Source organism: Spermophilus citellus (assembly GCF_964194105.1).
Source record: "Spermophilus citellus genome assembly, chromosome: 2".
Classification (NCBI taxonomy): Eukaryota; Metazoa; Chordata; class Mammalia; order Rodentia; family Sciuridae; genus Spermophilus; species Spermophilus citellus.
The window spans coordinates 95,965,494-95,988,980 of record NC_138183.1 but is presented as its reverse complement, the minus strand read 5'-3'; the positions used below and the strand labels follow the sequence as shown (position 1 = coordinate 95,988,980).

Genomic DNA, 23,487 nt, shown 5'->3' with positions numbered 1-23,487 from the left:
CTGATCCCTTGGGCCCTGTTCCCCCTATCTGGTCTCCTTGGCCTTGCTCGCCTGAGCCCTGCTCCCACTGTGTCCTGCTCCCCCTGGCCCTGCTACCCTGGGATGTTCTCCTTCTGGTCCTGCTCCCCATGGGCACTGCACCTCCTGGCCCTGCTACCCTGGGCCATGCTCTCCCTCTGGTCCTGCTTTCCTGGGCCTTGCTCCCCCTGGCACTGCTCCCCATGGGCCCTACTCCCCCTGTCCCTAATCCCCTGGTCCTGCTCTCCTTGGGCCCTGCTCCACCTAGTCCTGCTACCCATGGCCCTGCTCCCCTGGGCCCTGCTCATGCTGGACCCAGCTCCACGGCACCCTGCTTCCCCTGGGCCCTTCCCCCCCTGGGCCCTGCTCCACATGGGCCGTGCTACCCTGGGCCCAGCTCCCCCTGTTCTCTGTTTCTCCTGGGCCCTGCTCCCCCTGACCCTGCTACCCCTTTCCCTGCTTCCCCTGTGCCTACTTCCCCGGGTTCTGCTCTCCCTGAAACTGCTCTCCCTGGGCCCTGCTCCCACTGTGTCCTGCTCCCCTGGGACCTGCTTCCCTGAGCCATGCACCCATGTGTCCTACCCCCCTTGGTCCTCATCCCCTGAGTCCTGCTCCCCCATGGCCGTGCTCCTTGGGCCCTGCTTCCATGGTTCTGCTCCGCCTGGGCCCTGGTTTCACTTTGCCTCTCTCCCCCTGGGCCCGGCTCCCCTTAGGCCCTGCTCACCCTGGTTCTGTACCCATGGGCCCTGCTCGCTGGCCCTGCTGCCCCGGCTTTACTCCCTGTGGGTTCTGCTCCTCCTATCCTTGCTCTCCTGGGCCCTTCTCCCCTTAGGCCTCCTGTCCTTTGGCCCTGCTGCTCCTGGTCCTGCTCCTCCTTGGCCCTGCTCCTCTGGGGCCTACTCACCTAGTCCTGCTAACCTGGGCCCTACTCCCCCTAGCCCTGCTCCCCTGGGTCCTGCTTCCCCTGGCCCTGCTCTCCCTGGCCCTTTTCTCCTTGCTCTGCTCCCCTGGGAACTACTCTCCCTGGCCCTGCTCCCCTGGGCCCTACGCCCTGTGTGCCCTTCTCCCCCGGCCCTGCTCTACCTGGCCCTGCTCCCCTGGGCTGTTCTCCCTCTGGTCCTGCTCCCCCAGGGCTCTGTTCCATCTGGCCATGCTCTCCTGGGCCCTGCTCCCCCATGGGCTCTGCTAGCCCAGAGCCCTGTTCCCACTTGGCCCTGCTCCCCCTGGTCCTACTTCCCCAGGACCCACTCCCTCTGGCCCTGCTTCCCCTGGACCTGTTCCTCCTGGCTCTGCTCACCTGGGTCTTGCTCCCCTGGGCCCTTCTCTCTCTGGTCCTGCTTCCCTGGGCCCTGCTCCTCCTAGCCCTGCTCTCCTGGGCCCTACTCCCTCCTGGCCCTGCTCCCTGGGCCCTGCTCCCCCATGGCCCTACTCCCCTGGGTCCTGTTCCTCTAGGCTGTGTTCCCTCTGGTCTTGCTTTCTTGGTCCCTGCTCCCCATGGCACTGCTCCCTATGGGCTCTGCTCCCTGTGGCCCTAATACCTTTCCTGCTCTCCTTGTGACCTGCTCCCCCTGGCCCTAATCCCCTTTCCTGCTCTCCTTGGGACCTGCTCCACCTGGTCCTGATAACCATGGCCCTGTTCCCCATGGGCCCTGCTCCCCCTTTCCCTGCTTCTCCTGGGCCTGCTTCCCCGGGCCCTGCTCCCCCTGGTACTGCTCACCCTGGGCCCTTCTCCCCCTGGCCCTGCTCCCTCTGGCCCTTTTCTCTCTGGATCTGCTCCCCTGGCTCTGCTTCCTTGGGTGTTGCTCCTCTGGCATCTTATCTCCCTGGTCCTACTACACTGGGCCCTGCTCCCACTGTGTACTCTTCCCCCTGTACCTACTCTATGTATGGCACAAAAGTGGCTGCTTGAAACATATCTGCAATTTCGACCTACTTCCACAACTGGAAGGAAGATAAAGGAATAAGCTAGGGTTGTAGTAATATCCCAATCCTTCTCCCTGTGACCCAAAGTTGCTTAAACCTCAAACTTAGACCCAAAAGGATCTTTAAATGTAAATGTTGTTCAATTACTTTTTTGCTATTTGTTTCTATTTTACATAAATATATATTGTATATACCTACTACCACTTCTAACACAAAGCTCAAAGATTTCTGTCTAACCAAAGCATGCCAAGGGGCTCAGTCAGATCTGGTACCTACTATATTTTTGTTCCCTTTTCCTTTGGTTTAGAATGTAAATATCAAAGAAAAAGAGAAAGTACAAAAGCCAGAACATATGCAAGCTGTTTGACCTGAATAGAGAAATAAATAATTCTGAAGAAATTGTTGTCTCCTCAGAGATTAATTTTTAAATTATCTTTAAGAGCAAATAAGATACAATTTAGATTTCTATTTTTCTGAACTAGGGATTGAACCCAGGCCCTTGCACATGCTAGGCTAGTGCTCTACTACTGAGTTACATCCACAGCCCTGCAATTCATATTTGAAAGCACACCTATATAAAAACTTACACAGGTAAATAAGAAGTATCTATCACAAACTGATATCAAAAATTTGAAAAAGTCTGTACCTTCTTTCTCTCAAAGCCAAACCTTTTTTAATCAGATATTTAGAAACATCGACACGCTCTCCTTTTTCATCTCTGCAGAAAATTTTCACAGGTAATGGCCATGTTGTGTTGCTTTCCTGTAGTGATTTAAGAGTACAGTAAATAAAAGACACAAAGAAAAATATTTTGATAAATAGTGTACTTTTCTCAGGCATTTCTTCTATTTTTCTCTAAGCAAGCCAAAGAAGTTTCTGAACTGAGTAAAGATATGTTGATATCTAAATATATCGAGGAAAAATAGCATGGGAAAGATCAATGGGGACAGATATTTGTTTTATGAAATATATGAGGAATATAAATTTTACTGCCAAGGTAAAATTTAACTAAAGAAATGAAAAAAAAAGAGAAACAAAATGAAAAAAAAATTTTCCAACTCAAACGAGGGGGAAAGACACCACCACTTAAAATGTTTTTATATTCCCCTAAACTCTTTGTCAATTATAGAATTAAAATATACTTTCCAAGGTGTGCCTTTTTTCCTACAGAAAGCAAAATATCTACAAGCCATAAATTCTGTTTCATATGGAAAAAGTTATAAAAATGAGGGAATTAGGAGCTCTGTAATTCCAGCAGTTCGGTAGGCTGAGGCAGTAGGATCACAGGTTCAAAGCCAGCCTCAGCAAAAGCAAGGTGCTAAGCAACTCGGACTCTGTCTCTAAATAAAATACAAAATAGGGCTGGGGATAGGGCTCAGTGGTCTGTCAATCCCTGGTACTCCACAAAAAATTATACACAGAAAAAGTTAACATGGAAAAATGATAAAATTCTGATAATTAATGCAGCAAAACATTTAAATTAGAAAAAAGAAGGGAATACAAAGAATATTTTTAAGTATTCTGAAAAAATAAGTGCTTATTCTCAATTCCATACTCAAAAATATATATTTTATGACTTACAGTGAATTTTGACTTATCTAGAAGCCCGATTTTCCACTTTAATAAAATATTAGAAGACTTCAGAAATATGCTCTAGCATAAACATGTTATATTTTATCATGCAAATTATCAACTTAATATTACTTTAGAAATATCTTGATTTATTTATATAATCATTTGTGTATATCTACTATCAAATAGGCATTGTACCTTGAAATAAGACCAACAAAGTTCACTACAAAATCCAAAAAAGCATTTTCTCAAGAAAATTGATGAAAACATTAATGAAATGATTAATCAATATATATCCATTGTAACTGTTAACCTTACTACCCACCTGTAAAGTTATGGTTGCTATTGCTCCAGTGAGGTACAATGAAAGACAGTCACAAGCTGTTGCTGTCCACTTGTCACTCCCACCAGTTGGTCTAAAACAAAAATTAATGACAACTTGTTTTATAATAGTATACAATATTGATATATACAAGAAATATTATACATAAGCACATAGTTTGAACCAACTGAATATGTAGTAAGAAATAAATTTGAACATGGATTCATATTATCTTCACAATTATTTTCCCTATTTTCATAGCCTTTTGTTCATCCCTCTACTTAGAATCCATGCTACATGCTAACTTATTTTTGTATACCTGGTTCTACAGTTTAACTGAAGATATCTAAAAGTCGATAACATTTTAAATATTCTTCATCATTAAATATTCAGGTGTGTGAACTAGATGAGACATCAGGGATGGTGTACTCTTCCATCATATTCCCTAACATCTAGCACAGTGCCTGGCACACAGAAAGTGCTCTGGAAATATTTAATAAAACAAAAACAAAAACATTCCTTTGCAATGATGATTATGCTGTCCACTTTGGGAAGTATTCTGTAATTCAGTTTGAATCACTACCCATAAATATGAACCTCAACAGTTTATAAAATTTTACTTTTAATCGCAGTTTTTAATTGTTGACTTATTGATTCAACAAAATTACTCAAATTGATATAGTCATGCAATTTCGAATGACTAGAAATATCATAATTTTGGACATAAATGGCAAAATAATGTATACTAAAATATGCTCAATAACGTTTTAGCAAATAAATGAAAAGCAGGGTATATAACATCATCACTCATTTTAGTTTGCAGAATTAAAACTGAGTGACTTTTGAAGTTTCTAACCATCAAGTCTACCCCCAAGAATAAGGAAGAGATTATATGTAAATCAGGCAGGATCCTAAACATAGTTTCTAAATCCAGAATCTCAATGAACTGAACTTAGTTGATGAATTGAGTAAATAACATGGTCAGTTTTATCATGGTAAATGGTTTATAAAAGTGAACTCACCCGTCAACTGGACATGGGGCTTTATAAAATTGGAGTTGGTAAGTATGCCAACACTTAATTTATTAAGACCAACCAGTGTTATGAGCTAAGAAGCTTAAACTATTAGTAACTCCCAGAATTAGTTATGTTTTAATATTTACAATTGCACTGCCAGGAACAGTGGTGCATGCCTGTAAGCCTGGTGAATTGGTAGGCTTAGGCAGGAGGATCACGTTTGTGGCCAGCCTCAGCAATTTAGCAAGATCCTGTCTCAAAAAATAATAAGGGCTGGGGATGTCACTCAATGATAAAAGCACCCCTGGGTTCAATCAATCCCAAGTACTGCCCCTTGCTATTCATGGGGGGTTGATTCCAGGACTCCTGCAGAAACCAAAACCCTAGAGACCACAGCTCCACTTCTTTACGCCATCTTTTAACCTCTGGTTCTAGAAACCCTAATTAAAAATCAATTCTGTGTTTTGTAGTAAATCTGACAGTAATTCTATCTCCAGTGGCAGTGGCAAGATGAATAGTATGCACAAGCCTCTTATGTCAAATGGTATATTATCTAACATACCCCCATATTTACTTTAAACATCTCAAGATGACTTAAAATAGCAATGTATAATGTAAATGTTATGCAGCTGTTAGACTGTATTGTTTAGGGAATGAAAAGAAAAAAATCTGTACATGTTCTGTATAGATACTATTTTTTTATAACATTTCAATCTGAAGTTGTGGAACCTGCAGATATGCAGGGCCAACTCTATTATTATTAATATATATATATATATATATATATATATATATATATATATATATATATATATAAAATCAGTGTATTATTAAGGTTTTCCTATTATTTTTTTAATGTTAATTTTTTAGTTATAGGCGGACACAATATCTTTATATTTATGTGGTTGCTGAGGATCAAACCCAGTGCCTCACGAATGCTAGGCTCTACCTCTGAGCCACAACCCCAGCCCCTATTATTATTATTATTTTTAATGTATTTTTTAGTTGTAGATGGACACAATACCATTATTTATTTATTAATTTTTATGTGCTGAGGATCGAGCCCAGTGCCTCACATGTGCTAGGCAAGCACCCTACCACTGAGCCATAACCCCAGCCCACAACACCTTTATTTTTATGTGGTGCTGGGGATTGAAACCAGTGTCTCACAAGTACTCTACCACCGAGCCACAACCCAGCCCTATTATTTATTTATTTATTTATTTTTTAAAAGATAGAGAGAGAGAGAGAGTTTTTTTTTTTTTTAGAGAGAGAGAGAGAGAGAGAGAGAAAGGGAGAATTTTTTAATATTTATTTTTTAGTTCTCGGTGGACACAACATCTTTGTTTGTATGTGGTGCTGAGGATCGAACCCGGGCCGCACGCATACCAGGCGAGCACGCTACCACTTGAGCCACATCCCCAGCCCTATTATTTATTATTGATACACATAAATATTAGCTTTTGAACATCTGAAGGTATTTACTATAATACTTAAAAAAAGTAGGGATGTGGAATTTCATTTGGGGAAGACAAAAATTTTCAGGAGATGGATGGTGATAAAAGTTATACAGCAATGTGAATTTTAAGATTAGAAAACTGTACACTTAAAAATGGTAAAAAGGGCAAATTTTATGTGATGCCATTTTATTACAATTTAAAAAAACTACAGAAAAAATATTTCTTGGAATAGCAGCAAAACATAGTGGGGCCAGAGTTTCAGTTCTAAATCAGATCCTGTTTATAATTCTAGCTCAACAATTGAATTGATGTTTTAATTGGATAATAAAATATTTAACCTCTGAAGATTTGATTTCCTTATCTATAGTTTAAGGTGTGTTGTCAACAATCACTAGAATTCTCAATGATAACATTATTCTATCCAAGTCCATAAGATATTATTAAAAGGTATGTCAGGAACTGTCTATAAGATTAGGTACAATCAGGAGATTGCTAGAATTCTGTTCAATAACAATATTCTAATTGAACCTAATTTAAGGGAGAAGTGAAAACTAGTAATAGGATTTATATACTATGTAGTCTTGAGTTTTCCAATCCAGGATATTGAAAAAACTTGTAGATATATAATTGTATAGCCACTACCAGTAAATACATAAAATAGAAGTGCTCATAAGATTGAAGAAATACTCTGTGCAGACAGGTGGACTATAGAAACTATTACTAATAAACTCTTCAAGAACATTAAACATGATGGTCCATGAGTAATCAGAACAGAAAGGGTCACTAGGGTACCTTATTCTAATCTCAATTTTAAATATCAGGTTTTAAAACATACTAAACCAATTTAGACTTATAGATTAACTTTCGACAAGTAACTTAATTTCTTGGTGTCAGTTGCTTCAATTATAATGTAGGAATAATAATAGTTCCCATGTCAGTTTTGTGAGAACTAAATGAACCAGTATGTGTAAAGCACATTATAAATGTAGACAATGCTGATGTATAGTAACTATACTTCACATATATCTATAATATATCTATATATGTATGTATGTATCTATCTATCTATCTAATACCCAAGGTTTTTGCATGAGGTCCTTGTGGGTAAGATCATAGGCAAGGGAAACCAATATAATTTATTCATTAAAAAAAATCAGATGGGTACAGTGGACATGCCTATGATCCCAGTGACTTGGGAGGCTGAGGCAGGAGGACTGCAAGTTCAAGGCCAGCCTCAGCAACTTAGTGAGACCCTAAGCAACATAGTGAAACCTTGTTTCAAAATAAAAAATAAAAAAATTAAATATCACAGAGTTCATTGAAGTTTTTATAGTAATGCTAAAAGGATCTTTAGTTTTTTTAAGTTTTGTGAACAAATTTTTATTATTCCTATTTATATCAATGTCTGTAAAATCTATACACATATATGTGCTTATATGTATACATACATCTTTTAGCCAAATAGTAAGCAAGTGGCTTCAAATTAGGGAGTAAATTCAATACAGTACAAAATTATAAGCTGTCTTAAGTGATTTGGTTAATTTTGAGTAGCACAAAAAAATCACAGGAATTGATGTTAGTAGGTTTCATTAATGATGGAGCTGCTACTCATATGTAAAATGATATCCAGTATTCTAAAGTGAATAGGAGCTAAGATTTATTTAATACAGGTTGTAGACTATTTTGAACTTCCAGAGGGAAGGCCAATTGTTTTTGGCAGCACTATTTCTTCAGTGATTAGTTACTGTGATTTTTGACAAAAGTCAGAAATTCAAGTTTTAATGTGACATCTATGGTTTAAAAATGCAAATATTTCAAAATTTAAAAATGATGCTATCAGCCAAATATATGGTTGGATTTAGCCTACACACAGTGGACACAGAAGTATGCTTTCAAATTTACAAATACAAATTTTTACATTATTAGAGTACTACCTAGGTGCTGAATAATATCAGTATTTGAATTTCAAAACCAATTAGATGAAACATGACAAGAAGAACTATAAATTCTATATTTAGGTAAAAAAAATCAATTATCTGTGTACATAAAATAGGTTCAAATGAAAAATAGCAAACGCCACTGAGTGGAAGCCCTTCTGAGTAAAAATGCTTAGGAAGGACACTGGGCTTACATTGTTCCTCCAGTTCAGGGCTGGAGCTTTGGCTGCAAATGCTAATCTGTTTCACCTGGCAATACCTTCTTCTCTGGGGGTACATGAGGCAAGATAATTCTAGTACAGTCAACAAGTGGACTGATATGCCTGGGCTCTTTTAAAGAATTATCCTTTAGGGCTGGGGATGTGGCTCAAGCGGTAGCGCGCTAGCCTGGCATGCGTGTGGCCCGGGTTGGATCCTCAGCACCACATACAAACAAAGATGTGTGTCCGCCGAAAACTGAAAAATATTAAAATTCTCTCCCTCTCTCTCTCTAAAAAAAAAAAAAAGAATTATCCTTTAGTAAACTGAAAATTCAATGGCATTAAGAGCTGAGATCACTATATTTTTAACTTTTATAATGTGCAGAAGCTTAATGGGAGTTCAATGTGAGATGTTGTCCCTTTGCTCCATGATTCAATCTGGATCTTTTCTTTCCTTTGCTGCTGTCTTGCTCAAATTAAACTCTAGGCCCAGCAGCTTCTCCTCAGTGTATGGTATGGAAAGAAATGTCAGTTTACTCTAAAGAGTTATACGGTTAAAAAAGGGAACTATGACACATCATAGACTTCTTGATTTTAGTTATGAATTCCACCCTGTATTACTTCCCTTCTCAGATTAGCTTGCATGCTCCCATTAAATACTCTTGCAGATTTCTATTCTTAGAACCTTCAGAATCCCAGTCTGCCTTTCCTCTATCTCCTCCCATACAAACTGATTACTGAAGGTCTTGGTGCATAGAATTTCCCACTTGCTGATATTTGGGAGGTCATAGGAGTCATTTGTCACCACCTTTTTTTTTCAGATAATCAGTATTCACAGTATTTAGTTTTACTATCCAAGCTGCACTACTTGTACTGTAGGATTCTAGATTAAAAAATTATACTATGACATTTTTCCAGAATCTTCTATAATCTACTTTTTTGGTAATATATTTTTAGCTTTCCTTGCAATTCTAAATTTACAAAGTATATTTATTTCTATTTGCTTTTGTTGTTCCTCAAAGCTTTTTATATTTGCAGTTTGATTTCTACCTAGATACCATTCATACTCACCTATAATATATTTCCTTAATGTCACTAAATTTATGTGCTCCAAATAGTTATCTTTCCTCCTGTTGACACCTGAGTTAGCTAGATTTTATAAAAATTTCAGGACATGTTAACTAATTTAATACTGATAAGAACCCATTCAAAAAAGAGAAATATTTATTTATTTATTTTTTGTGGTGCTGGGGATTGGTCCCAGGGCCTTATGCATGCAAGACAAGCACCCTACCAACTGAGGAGAAATATTTAAAATGATAACATTCAATGGATAAAATGAATTTATTCAGCTAAAAACTACCTTATATCGACTAGAGAGCATTCCAAAGATAATCTTCCCATTGTCTTTAGATTTTCTTGAAGTTCTCTTAAACAGTTAATATTCACTACTAGTTCAACACCCACGTCATACAGCAATACCTATGAAAACAGCAATTTTAATATGGAAAGACAACATTTCAAAAACATTTTTGCAAATATTGAAAGCATAACAAAAACTGGATTAAATAACTGCAGTAAAAGTCCAAAAACGCATTCATTTTCACAATTTATTTATAATTGCATTTACCTCTACTAGTGTGTCTGTGATCATCCTGATGATCTGGCCTCTTCGCCACTGATTTTTATCTGGGACCTTAACAGCACAGTGCATATCATTTTCCCATTTAATAGGTTCCCATTCTTTGTTTTCATAAGCAGTTATCATCTTTTCTTCTAAACTATATAAGAATTAAAAATGTTTGACTTTCAAAAGTTAAAAACATTTTTTTTCTCTGACAACATGTTTTCTACTGTCCCCCTTGGTCATTCCACTTCAGCCAAACTGTTCTTCCCTAAATATACCAAGCATATTTCCACCTCGGGCCACGTAACTAGCTCTTCCCTTTGCCTCAGATAAACTTTCCTTAGATTTTTAGGGGGTTATTCCCTCCTACCTCTTTCAAGGCCCATTTCAAAAGTGAATTTCATGCATCTTTGAGGTTTTCCTTTTAAAAATTACCTTGCTCCCCAAATGCTTTATTTTCTCTATCACCTGTAACATACTTGCAATACTAAGTTTTATTTGTTCATCATCTCTCCCTCTGTTATAATTTAAGCTCCATGACAGCAAAGACCTATATTCTTTACCACTGTTATCCCCAACTTCTATATGCACACTGCCATGAGTAGGTGCTCAATAATTTGTGGGGTAAATAAATCCTAATATAGTAAAAATAATTAACAAATATACTATTAAAATTTTTAGTTTACTTTAGTTCAAATAATTTTGCTATTTTAATGAAACCATGTCATTTGCAGAAAAATGGACAGAACTAGAGACCATTATGTTAAGTGAAATAAGTCAAACTCAGAAGATCAATGGTCAATTATTTCCTCTTATATGTGGAAGCTAGAGATGAAAAAGAAAAAGGAGGTGGTGGGGATGATCTCATTAAAATCAAAGGGAGCTCAATAGAGGAAAGGGACCAAGGGGTGTAGAGTGGGCAGGCAAGTACTGGAAAATGATACCAAACAAATTATACTGTTATACTGTGTGCATGTACAAACATGTGACAACAAATTCCATCATTAATACAACTTTAGTGCACCAATAAAAAATGTGAAAAAAATTAAAATTAAGTAGATAAAAAAATTTTGCTATTTTAAAAATTCTACATTTAAAACTTCTGTTATCTTTGAAACAGTATAGGAAGAATGTTTTCCATATAATAGTATACCTATTAAGTAAGTTTTCTGTTAACAACCACTGAACATAAATCTTCTCAGGAGGTATTACATTACAGATATGCACAGGCAATTCCTTATTATAAAGTGACTGGAAATTCTCATTAGGTAGAGATTTTACAGACATAGGACTTAAGTTGTTTACTTCATTTGAAATAATTTCTTCTGGAGAAGGATCCCATACTTCTATATGCTTTTTAGAATTATCTTTGAGGGTATATCTGAAAAATAACAAATGTCAGCAAAAAGAATATAGCAAAACATTCATGTTTGCATTTGCTTAGGCTTAGAGATGAATAAGTTTTAGCAACTTCCAGTTTTGATATTAATAATAACTAAATTTAGTCATTTAAAAAATGTTCTGAACCAACACCAAAGTAAGTACAAGAAGAAAACAAAAACTAAAAATTAAATTTTCTATTTTTAAACACACGGTTATAAATAACAACTTTGCTTATAAGTTCAATGCTTGGCACTGATATTCTGCACTCCAAAGGAACAGAAGAATTCATACTTTGACAACTTGAATATTTATCTTTGACTAAAATATATCAATCCATTTACCATGAAGAATACAAGTTGGAAAATAATTACTATTATCAAAGTACTAAGAAGCAAAATCACTGAATGAAGTGATTTTGAAGTAATGTTTAAAAGATCAGACTAACTGTAGATGACTAGATGTTGTTTTTATCTGAATAAACATTGAATTTTTTTCACCATAAGCTAAGATTACACTCACCAAGGTTACTAACAATGTTTGTTGTTAAATCCAATGGACAGTTTTCAGTTCTTTCTTGAACTCTCAGCACTAGCTACTCTTTCCCTTCTTTAAATATTATTTTCTTTTGGTTCCTTGTTGTACTTCAGCTTCAAGCTCTTTTGGACCTCTCTTTCTTTCCCATAAGTGATCATTTACATGCTGCACTCCTCCACTTAAATTACATAACCAGGTTTGTCTTCTGAACTCCAGATTGACAGATTTATTTCCTCCATTCAGCTAATATTTATTGGATATGTACTGTGAGCCAGCAAGCATAGTGCTAGGTATGGCAGTGAAGAAAATAGATAGGGTTCTTATCCTCAGAAGATTATAGTTGTCATGCCATATCCTAGGTGGAAATGTTTCAAGCCCCCAATGGATGGTACCAAGCCAAATATATACTGAATTATAATTTGTGAATTTAAATAACAAAATAGAATTTTAATAATATAATAAATTTATTTAAAACATATTATTTCTCAAAGTTTCTGTTTAATACTTTCAGACTGCAGTTAACCACAGGTTAACAAACCATGGAAAGCAAAACCATGGATGGGGGGACTACTGTATGGTGTTACTAAAAAATTAAGTAAATAAGAAATTTTATATAATACAAACAAGAGTTACAAAGGAAAAGAACAAGAACACGGGCCAACAAAATCTAATGTAGTGTAAGAGTTGGGACTGATTATCTGATATATCAGCTGAGACTTAAAATAAGTAGGAGTTAGCTAGGTATTCCAGGAACTGAAAGAAAACATGTAGTTTTGATATAGTAAGTAAAAAAAAAATGGTGTGGGATTTGTAGTAGGCAGGGGTCAGACTATTTAGGGAACATTACTTTTATTTTATAAAGGATGGTGGGCATGATATGGTTAAGTGTAGGGAGGCTAAGGCAGGAGTATTGCCAAATTCAAGGCCAACTTCAGCAATTTACAAGACTCTCAATTAAAAAATAAAAAGGACCAGGGATGTAGCTCCATGGATGAGCACCCTTAAGTTCAATTGAAAGGAAGAAAGAGTAGTAGGTTGTGGAAATTCTTTTTCTTTTGTTCTCAGTCCTCAGGCTATCAGGAAAGTCACTCATCAAGGGAAACTCATGTTTTAATTTGAGCATGGGCAATAGACACAGTAAAAACAGTGGGTCAGATAACAGAAATCTGGGTTTGTGAGGGCACTGGGAGTTGTTGGGGTTGCTGGAGCACCAGAGGTAGATTTACTCAAATGGAATTTAAGCTTCTGGACCATGAGTGCCCTGGGACGGGCCAAAGCAATGTTTTTTGTTTTTTTTTTTTTTTTTTTGAAAAATTTCCCAAAGAATAAAAATTTAATTATCTTTCCAATTTTTAAAACTGTTCTAAATGTGTAAAATCTAAAATTTACTATCATAACCATTTTAAATGTACATTTCAGGTCATTAAGTAGGTGTATTATTTTGCATCCATCACCACCATCTCTCTTTTTACTTTGCAAAGCTGAAACTCCTCTATTTATACTCACTAAACACTAACTCACTTCCCATTTCTTCCTACCTCCACAGTCACTGGCAACAACCATTATTTCTGTCTTAAACTACTATAATCATTCCTTATAAATGGCAACATATAGTATTTGTATTTTATGTGATGGCTTATTTTAATATAACAAAGGTTCATCCAGTATGGTACCGTATATCAGAATTTTTTTTTCTTTTTTGTGGTAATAGGATTGAACCTTGGGAGCTTTACCACTGAGCTATATCCCCAATCTGTTTTAATTTTTGAGACATGGTCTTGCTACATTGCTGAGGCTGGCCTCAAACTTGTGATCCTCCTGCCTCAGCCTCCTGAGTTGTTGGGATTACACCTGGTTGTCTCTTTTTTTTAATTTATTTAGTTGTAAATACATATAGTATCTTATTTATTTTTATGTGGTGCTGAGGATCAAACCCAATGCCTCACACATGTCAGGCAAATGCTCTACCACTGAGCTACAGCCCCAGCTCCTAGCTCTTTTTAATTGCTGAATAATATTCTATTTTATTACAAAGTACATTTTGCTTATCTATTCATTTACAAGGACATCTGGGTCACTTCCATGTTTTATCTAATGAAAATAGTGCGATTATAAAAATGAATGTACAAATATCTCTTTGAGACTCTGATTTTAATTCTTTTGAGTATATACCCAGAAGTAGATATGCTGGATCAAATGGGAATTCTATTTTTAATTTTTTGAGGAACTGCCATACTGTTTTCCATAGTGGAAACCAACAGATACAATTTCTCTACATCCTTAACATTTTTTTCCTAGTAGCCATCCTAATGGATATGAAGTAGTATTTTACAATAGTTTTAATATGCATTTCTCTAATAGTTAGTGATGTTGAATATTTTTTCATGTGCTTATTGGCCTATTGTATATCTTCTTTAGATAATGTCTATTCAACTCCTTTGCCATTTTTTGTATTGAGTGTTCTGTTATTTGAGATTCAGTAGTCTTCTACATATTCTAGATATTAATACTTTAACAACATATGCTTTGAAAATGTTTTCTCTTATTCTGTGGGTTGCCTTTATATTCTGTAGAGAATACCTTCAGATGTACACAAGTTTTACATTTTCATGAAGTTTAGTTTGTGTTTTTTAAACTGCCTATGCACTTGATTTTCTTTTTTTTAAAATTTATGTACTAGGGACTGAACTCAGGGACACTTTCCCACTGAGTTATGTCCCTGATCCTATTTGTGTACTTTTGTATTTAAAAATTTTTTTTGTTATATATGACAGCAGAATGCATTACAAATTACTACTTTTTATTTTTTTAAATAGGGCTTTGAAAGTTGCTTAGGGCCTTGCTAAATTGCTAAGGCTGGTCTTGAACATGGTGAGTTCCCTGCCTCAGTCTCCCAGGTTGCTGGGATTACAGGTGTGTGCCACTCTGCCTGGTTGGGCACTTGATATCAACAAAATCACTGCCGAATCCAGTGTATGAAGCTTTTTGTCCAACATTATCTTTTATTGTTTTAGGTCTTACATTGAGGCCACAGATCCATTGTTAGTTTTTGTATGTGGTGTTAGGTGAGGGTTCAACTTCATTCTTTCGCATATGGATGTGCATGTTTCCCCAGCACCTTTTGTTAAAAATTGTTCTTCCCTTACTAAATGATCCTGACACTTTGGTTAAAGATCAACTTACCTATATGACAGTGTTTGTTTCTGGATTCTAGATTCTACTCTGTTGGTCTGTATGTCTATCATTCTGTTGGTTTGACATTGTTTTGATTATAGTAGTTTATAGTAAGTTTTGAAATCACAATGTGTAAAATACTCCATGTTATCCTATTTCAGGATTGTTGTGGCTACTCAGGACCCCTGGAAATTTCATATGAATTTTAGAATGGGTTTTTCTATTTCTGTAAAAAATGTAATTGGGATTCTGATGGGGAACAACACTAATCTTCTGATTACTTAGGTGGGAATGACATCTTAACAATATCAAGTCTTCTAATCTATAAATATAGAATGTCTTTCCATTCATTTGTCTACTTTAATGTCTTTCAAAAATGTTTTCTAGTTTTCACTGTATAAATCTTTCACTTTCTTAATTCTTAAAGTACTTCATTCTTATAGGTGCTATTGTATAAATATAAATGTTTTCTTAATTTTCCTTTTAGATTGCTTACTGTCAGGATGTAAAAATTAAACTAATTTTTTGACTTTGTATCCTCCTATTTTGATCAATTCACTTATTAATTCTAATAGTTTGTAAAGTCTCTTAGGTTTTCTAATATAAGCTCATACCATCTGCATCTCTTCCTTTCCACATTGGATGCCACATTTTTTTCTTGCCTTTTTGATTATTCATAATCTACGTTCATAAGGGATACCGGCCTGTAATTTTCTTTTCTTGTTCTCTTCTTTTCCAGCTCTGGTGTCAGGATAATGCTGGCTTCACGATTTTGGAAGTGTTCCCTTTAATTTTTTTTTAGGAGAATTTGAGAAGGACTGGCATTAATTCTTCTTTAAATATTTGGTAGAATTCAGTAATGAAGCCAAAATATTCTGGGCTTTCATTTGATGGGAGACTTTTTTTAAAAAGCTAATCCGATCTCTTCATTATTGAACTCTTTGGACTCTTTCCTCGTGATTCAAACTTGGAAGATTATGTTTTAGGAATTTATCTACTTCTAGATTATTCAATTTGTTGGAATAGTAAGTATAACATGTAAGTTGCTTTATGATCCTTTGTATTTCTGTGATACAGTTATAAAGTTCTTTCCTTTATAGAGTTTTCTTTTTGGTGAGTCTGGTTAGTCTGGATAAAAATTTGTTCATTTTGCTTGTCTTTTAAAAAAAATCACTTCTTAGTTTCAATGCTGTTTTAGTCAGCTTTCTATCACTATATGGGAATGTCTGAGAACAAATTAACTTATAAAGAGTAAAGATTTATTTTGGCTCACTCTCTTGAAGGTTTCACTACATAACTGACTGGTCACAGAGCTTTGGGCCTGTGGCAAAGCAGTACATGATGGCAGGAGTATATGATAGAGTAAAACCATTCATTTCATAGTCAAGAAGCAAAAAAGAGATAGGAAGGGGTTGGAGTCTCATAATCCTCTTCAAGGGCACACCCCAGTGACCTTTTAACTTCCCACAAGGCACCACCTTCTAAATTTCCACAGCATCTCTCAATAGTGCCACCTTGGGACCGAAACCTTTAACAAATGGGACTTTTAGAGACATTAAACATCTTAATAATAGCAACTGCTTTTTTCCTACCGTTTTTCTAGTCTCTTTTCATTTATTTCTGCTATAATTGTTATTATTTATGCTGATTTTGGGCTTAGTTTGTTCTTTTTCAGGTTCACTGAGGTGAACAGTTAAGTTGTTCTGAGATCTTCCGAAACTTCCCTCTTAGAACTGTTTTTGCTTTGTTTTATAAGTTTTAGTATGTTGTGTTTCCATTTTCATTTGTCCCAGGATATTTTTTTAAATTTCCTTTTTGATTTCTACTTTGGCCCACTAGTGTGCAGGAGTGTGTTTGTACTCACAGAAAGCATTTAAGAACAATTCCCCTACCATTTTTCATTAGGAAGTTATTACCAATCTTTAATAACTTCATAACTTAAATAATATAAAGAATTAAAAACAAGTCCCTTGATAATAGGACTTCCATAAAAATCTAATTCAGTCAATAGCTTTTATGTGTTTCAAACTATATGACTAACAGCATGTAACAATTATTCTGATTTTTATATATATTTTCTGAGCATAAACATCATAAACCATCATTTGGCTGGTGTTACAAAGTTAAAACTACACTTATCTTACAACCAGCAGTCCAAAAGAAAATAATACATATGTTGACACAAAGACCTGTGCCCAAATGTTTATAATAGCTTCATTTGTGGAACTGCCCCAAACGAGAAATAATCTAAAAGCTCATTAGTTGGTAAATGAATAAATCTGGTGCATCTGTAAAATGGAATACTAGTTAGCAATAAAAAGAAACAAACTACTGGTATATGCAATATATATATGCATATGCAACAGCATGGAAGAATCTCAAAAGTGTTATGCTAAATGAAAGAAGCCAGACACAAAAGGCAATATACTATATTATTCTGTTTAATGAAGTTGCGGAAAGTTAGAATTATAGAGACAGAAATTAGGTGGTTGCTAAATGTTACTATAGAGGAAGGGGACTGACTACCGGGGGCATAAGGGAACATGTGACATTCTGTGTCTCTAATTCTTTCTTTTTTGGTCCTGGGGATTAAACCCAGGGTGCTTCAACTACATCCCTAGCACTTTCTATATTTTGGGGATAGGATCTCACTAAGTTGCTTAGGGCCTTATTATGTTGCCAAGGCTAGTCTCAAATTGACAATCCTCCTACTTCAGACTCCCAAGTCACTGGGATTACAGGCATGCACCACTGCACCCAGTGACATTCTGTATCTTGACTGGGATAACATTTATATGACTCTATATGTTGGTCAAAATCATTTAACTGCGTACCTAAACAGTGACATTTTACTACATACCTTTACTACTATGCCTTAATAATTCTGACTTCAAAAAGAAAAAAAAAACTTAGTTCAATACAGTTTAAATGTTTACTCTCCTTTCTTTTCCTCCTTCACTTGCAATTAGACTGCTAAAAGGACAGGCCTTTCTTCTTCTGCTTCTAGTTCCTCCAGCGTTAAGGTAGGTAGGGAGAGCAAGACCACAGATCATAATACTAACAGGAGTCATAGCAGGTCTCTGTTAGGTGTCCTTGTTATGCCAATAGAAATTATGTGTGGGTGATATCAAAATATTGGGTTTCTTAAGGGCTACGTATGGAAATTCTTTAGAAGACTCTGCAGAGTCTATTCCTTTTGTAAAAGTTTCTGTTGTGGAAGAATTCTTGGTCTTGACTGCCAAATCTTTATATTCAACCTTACCAGTACTCTGTTCTTCTGCTTCTTGGGTCACCTATACCACTGGTTAGTCTTTGATGGTTATGAACAAAATGGTTTAAGCTTAGTTACTTTAAACCTAAACCTAGGAAAATTCACGTTTCTCCAAATGGGAATACCACAATGCTTTTTCTCTATTTTGCCATATCTTCTCCCAATTCCCTTTCTAAAATAGGTAAAGGGGGCTGCCTAAGCAGACATTCCATTTAGAAATAAAATGCCAGTCTCTTTTTCTAAGAAACAACTTTGATCTTGAGAAGCTTTTCTTTGGGTTTTAAAGTTCCTTAGGAATGAGGGTAAAAAGTCATTCTACTTCCTTAGACTAACAACTCAATTATTTTCCCACTATTTTTTTCTGATGTAGGAACAGGAAATTCCAGTTTCCCTTCTTGTGTTTGAAATTTTACATATAAACTAACAGTAAAAGTTTACCTGTGTACTTACCCTACTTCATAAGATGCTAAGCCTTCTTTCACAAGCTGGTCATTAATACTAGTAGGAGTCATTCCAGGAGCAGCAAAAGAATCAAAAAGCTCAACTAAGAGCACATTATCTTCTAAAATTTCTGTAAAAACACAAAAACTAGTTTGGGGAAAGAAAGAAATATATTGCAAAATAGACTAAATGAGAATTTTTTTTTAACTGGAAACAATTTCTTTTTTTGGCATACATGAGATTTCTTGCTGAATATGTCACAGCCTCTGTCTAGAAATTATAGTAGTATTTTGCAGTCATAATGAATTGTCAATGTTACCTGGAGCATATATAAATTAGTAAAAATTCTATTTTAGGTTATTGTATGCCACTGATTCTATAACAAAACCAAATAAGCTTAACCCTTTTGGATTCAGAATAACACAAATTAATATTTACTCAACAGAAATATTCAGTAGTATATTTATACTGGTTTGTGTAATTCAATCAAGTTCCAAAAGCACACAAGTGAATGAAATTTAACTCAGGACAGTGAGTCATTATTTGTGAAGGTTTACAGCTTTTTTTTCTTTCTTTGTTTTGAGTCTTATTGTGTTGACCAGGTGATCTTCCTGCCTCAGGTTCTTGATAAATACCTGGAATTATAGGCCTGCACCACCACACCTAAGGTTTATAGCTTTTATAAGTATGGTACAAAGTTTAAAATGACAAAAACTCAATCTAGAACTCTCAATTAACTGGAATATTTTTCTTATCTCTTCATGTATTAGGACAAACCATTTAATTTTTCTTTTAGAAAACTAAAATTTATTACTTGATCGATCTGATTCTTAAACTACAGTAGGAACTGAGGGTATAATTTACATCTTATATGCCTATTTTCTTTATTTATGGTCACAGAAAAGGGAACTTGATAAAGAGGAATTTATTTAGGAAACACACATCTCTAAAATATGCACCGAGATCAATGTATGTCTACAGTTTTTATACAATAGTAGCTAGTAGAAGCTGGTCAGAATGATGATTCCAAAAAAAAAACCAATCATTGCTGGGCATGGGGGCACATGCCTGTAATCTTAGTTCCTGGGAAGGCTGAAGCAGGAGGATTGCAAGTTTGAGGACACTCTCAGCAACTCAGTAAAATCCTTAACAACTAAGCAAGACCTTGTCTCAAAATAGAAAACAAAAGAGATGTAGTGCAGTGGTACAGTGCCCCTGCATTCAATCCCTAGTATAAAAACAAAGTCTAAAAAAACCCATATCAGCAATAATATCCTACATTACCCAGTTATAAGAGTACATACACAATAGAAAAATTGTTTCAAGAACTGAAAAAAACAATCCTGGCTACTCTTCAGTGGCCCAGATGAGTTACCTAGAAACAAAAGGCTAAGCAATGCAAAGTAAACTTTGATCCTTTTACTTTCTATCTCTTATGTCCCTTTAGTTTTTTGGTTTCATACTTCTCATTCATGAAGTTCTTTGTTCCAATAGGGGCAACTTTCTCTGTGTTCTGTACCTTTACCATCTTCCCTGCTTTCCTCCAAATTTAATTTGAATGTCCCTTTCCTTAGAAAGTGATGATATATACACACACACACACACACACACACACACACACACACACACACATATATATATATCTCCCATTTTCATCTGTGGTAATTTACTTTATTAGATATGTTACAACTAGTGCTAGATGTAATTGGCATACCAAATAAGTAAACAAGAGGAATCCAGAACAAATGCTATGTTTTGATGTATTATCCATGGGAAGATTCTCAAGGAGGGAGCTAAAAACCAATAGAACACAATGTCAAAAGAAAGTTGGAAAGTTATCCGGCTCAAAATGAGTGGAGGCTGCTGAAGAACTAGCAGGCCTTTTAGTTTGTTCATTTCAGAGAAGCCAGATATAAAAATCCTATAGACTAAGGATACAGTTTCTATAATCATATTCCTCTTAAACTCAACTATTTATTCTAAACAATTTCTTGAATTAATACAGTGAATAAATTATCAGAGAAACTCCATCATTTATAAGTTATATAAACTTTAGCAGTTCATTTTTGAGCTTCAATTTTCTCACTAGAACAGGCTAATCATCTTATAATGGAGGGATCATTTAATGGCAGTGTGATAAAAATGAAAAGCAGGTGTAATAAAACTATCCTTGAAAGTGCTAAGTAAATATGGTCTATGTATCCCCTATAAGGACTCATTGAAATAGTGTTTATTGTAGTTTTGGAATATATCAAAACACATCCCCAATACTCCCGTTCAAAACTCTTGGGACTAGATTGTTTCAGAATTCAAAGTTCCTCAGTCTGAGAAAAACTACATAGTACACAAACTTCATACTCAGTCAATACCTACCAATGGAGTATGAGGCAGAAGCCCACTGATATTACTACCTTGAAATAGAATGTACAAATATTTACTGCAAAAGAGATAAAGACTATATCTCATATAAATTCAGGATCAGATTCTGCCAGAACTAATGTTATAAAATAGTGGACTAATAGCTTTGGGGCTTTGAAGGGGTCACGTCAAGGGTGTCTTGTTTTTTAAGATGAGGTCTTGCTATGTTTCCCAGGCAGGCCTTGAACTACTAGGCTCAAGTGATACTCCTGCTTCAACCCTCCAAGTAGCTGAGACTACAGGTATGCACCACCACACTCATCAGAAAAGTGACTTGGTCTTTAGTGGTAATTTTTACCTCAAGGGCCAATTTAGACTCTAAAGCATGCAGAAAATATAATCTCATTATACAGTCTCAATGTTACTTCTCACTACTACTCCTCCTCCTCACGGCACATTGAATTTACTCTAAGATATGACAAAAGTTATGTAATGTTAATCTTATTTAAAATAATTTATGATTATATAGTAAATAAAAATGGAAATAACTTACTAATAACTGAACATGTCATAAATTTATCTTGAGCCTTTTCTTCAAATTTTTCTTTAGCTTTTTTGGACCACTGCATCATCCTTTTACATGGCTCAATACGTGCCAGTTTACATTTAATTGCCTGTGCCAAACAAAATACCGCCATTAAGAAAATAAACTTAATTTCTGGTTATTTTATAGTTAAAATAAAGTTTTATTTATATGTAGAAAACTAATGTTTATGTAACTCAGTGCAGTTGATGAAAGTATGTTTGAGGCCCTGGGTTTGATACCAACACTGCAAAAAACAAAAAACAAAAAAACAAACAAAAAAAAAAACCCAAAAAATAAAACCTCCCAAAACAAAAAACAATCTTTGTGTCTGAATTTATAAATAATAAAGGTATCTATAAAAGTACTTTTTAAAAAATATTTATTTTTTAGTTGTAGTTGGACACAATACCTTTATTTTATTTATTTATATATGGTGCTGAGGATCAAACCCATGGTCTCGCATGTGCTAGGTAAGTGCTCTACCGCAATCCTCGCCCTCTATAAATTACTTCATAAATTGAAATAATTGGAATAAACTGAGTATTTGGACATTAGTTATCCATGTACTTGAATAATAAGCATCTGTTTAAAAAGTTAAATAGTCATGATACATTTTGTAAGTGAGAAAAGCAGGCTTTCTAGACTATTTATAGTCTAATTCTATAATTCTTAAAACAAAAGATGATGGGCAGTGGTAGAGAACGTGCGTAGCACATGTGAGGCACTGGGTTCAATCCTCAGCACCACATAAAAATAAAGGTATTTTTTCTGTCTACAACTGAAAAAAAAAATGCATCTTACTAGTACATATACCAAAAATGTTGAACAATATTTTTTAGTGATTAACTTCTTTTGCTTACCTGTATTTTCAAGTTTCTTTTTCTATAATATTGCCCATTATTCAAAATGAAAAATACAGCTTACTAACAATTTAATTAACATAGAAGAATATAAATTTAGAAATAATTCAGCTGGGTTTGGTGGTGCACGCCTGTAATCCCAGCAGCTAGGGAGGCTGAGGCAGGAGGAACATGAGTTCAAAGCCAGCCTCAGCAAAAGCATGGGGCTAAGCAACTCAGTGAGACCATGTCTCTAAATAAAATACAAAAAATAGGGCTGGGGATGCGGCTCAGTGTTCAATCCCTGGTACCAAAACAAACAAATAAGAAATAATCCTTCGTATCCTTTTCTAGTCATCAGTTACTACAATCAGTTACTGTAGCAATACTTATTTATAGTTCTTATATCAGAAAACATTTATAGACAAAATAGTTATTACCAGAGCATTTCTGTTAAAAACAACTTCAAAAATACTTTCATATTTGTGTTAACATTCCAACTCTAGAGTTCATAACAAGTAGATTACCTTCTCTGGGTGATTCAGAAACTCATCTTTTATTTTACGCATTTCCTTAAGTGTTATTTTTGCAGTATTACCAAAGTCCACATATTTAACTTCAACTTCCCGACGGCCAGGCAATCCTTTAAAAGTTATGAAATCAGAAATTGCAAACTCACAGACTTCTATGTCAATCTAAGTCACTAAGCTTTAAAGAAATTTTTGGAAGGTTCAAACAGAAGTTTAAATAAAGCCCTACTGCACACTGACCTTTGTGAAATCATTCAAAATATATGGTTGACTTTAGTCTTTCTCAGCACATTATG

The 23,487-nt window shown here is 35.7% G+C and overlaps 1 protein-coding gene across 1 annotated transcript in view; it reads right to left on the bottom strand.

The window, feature by feature from the left end:
• Positions 1 to 2,550: 2,550 nt before the first annotated feature.
• LOC308641561 (RING finger protein 17-like) overlaps positions 2,551 to 23,487 on the bottom strand; it is a gene marked incomplete at both ends in the record, with an annotated part of 61,202 nt that continues 40,265 nt past the window's right edge. The window contains 8 exon segments of the mRNA XM_081280245.1: positions 2,551 to 2,703; positions 3,839 to 3,929; positions 9,812 to 9,930; positions 10,079 to 10,229; positions 11,229 to 11,456; positions 18,888 to 19,008; positions 21,790 to 21,910; positions 23,189 to 23,304. Coding sequence (XP_081136371.1) covers positions 2,551 to 2,703; positions 3,839 to 3,929; positions 9,812 to 9,930; positions 10,079 to 10,229; positions 11,229 to 11,456; positions 18,888 to 19,008; positions 21,790 to 21,910; positions 23,189 to 23,304 — 1,100 coding nt within the window.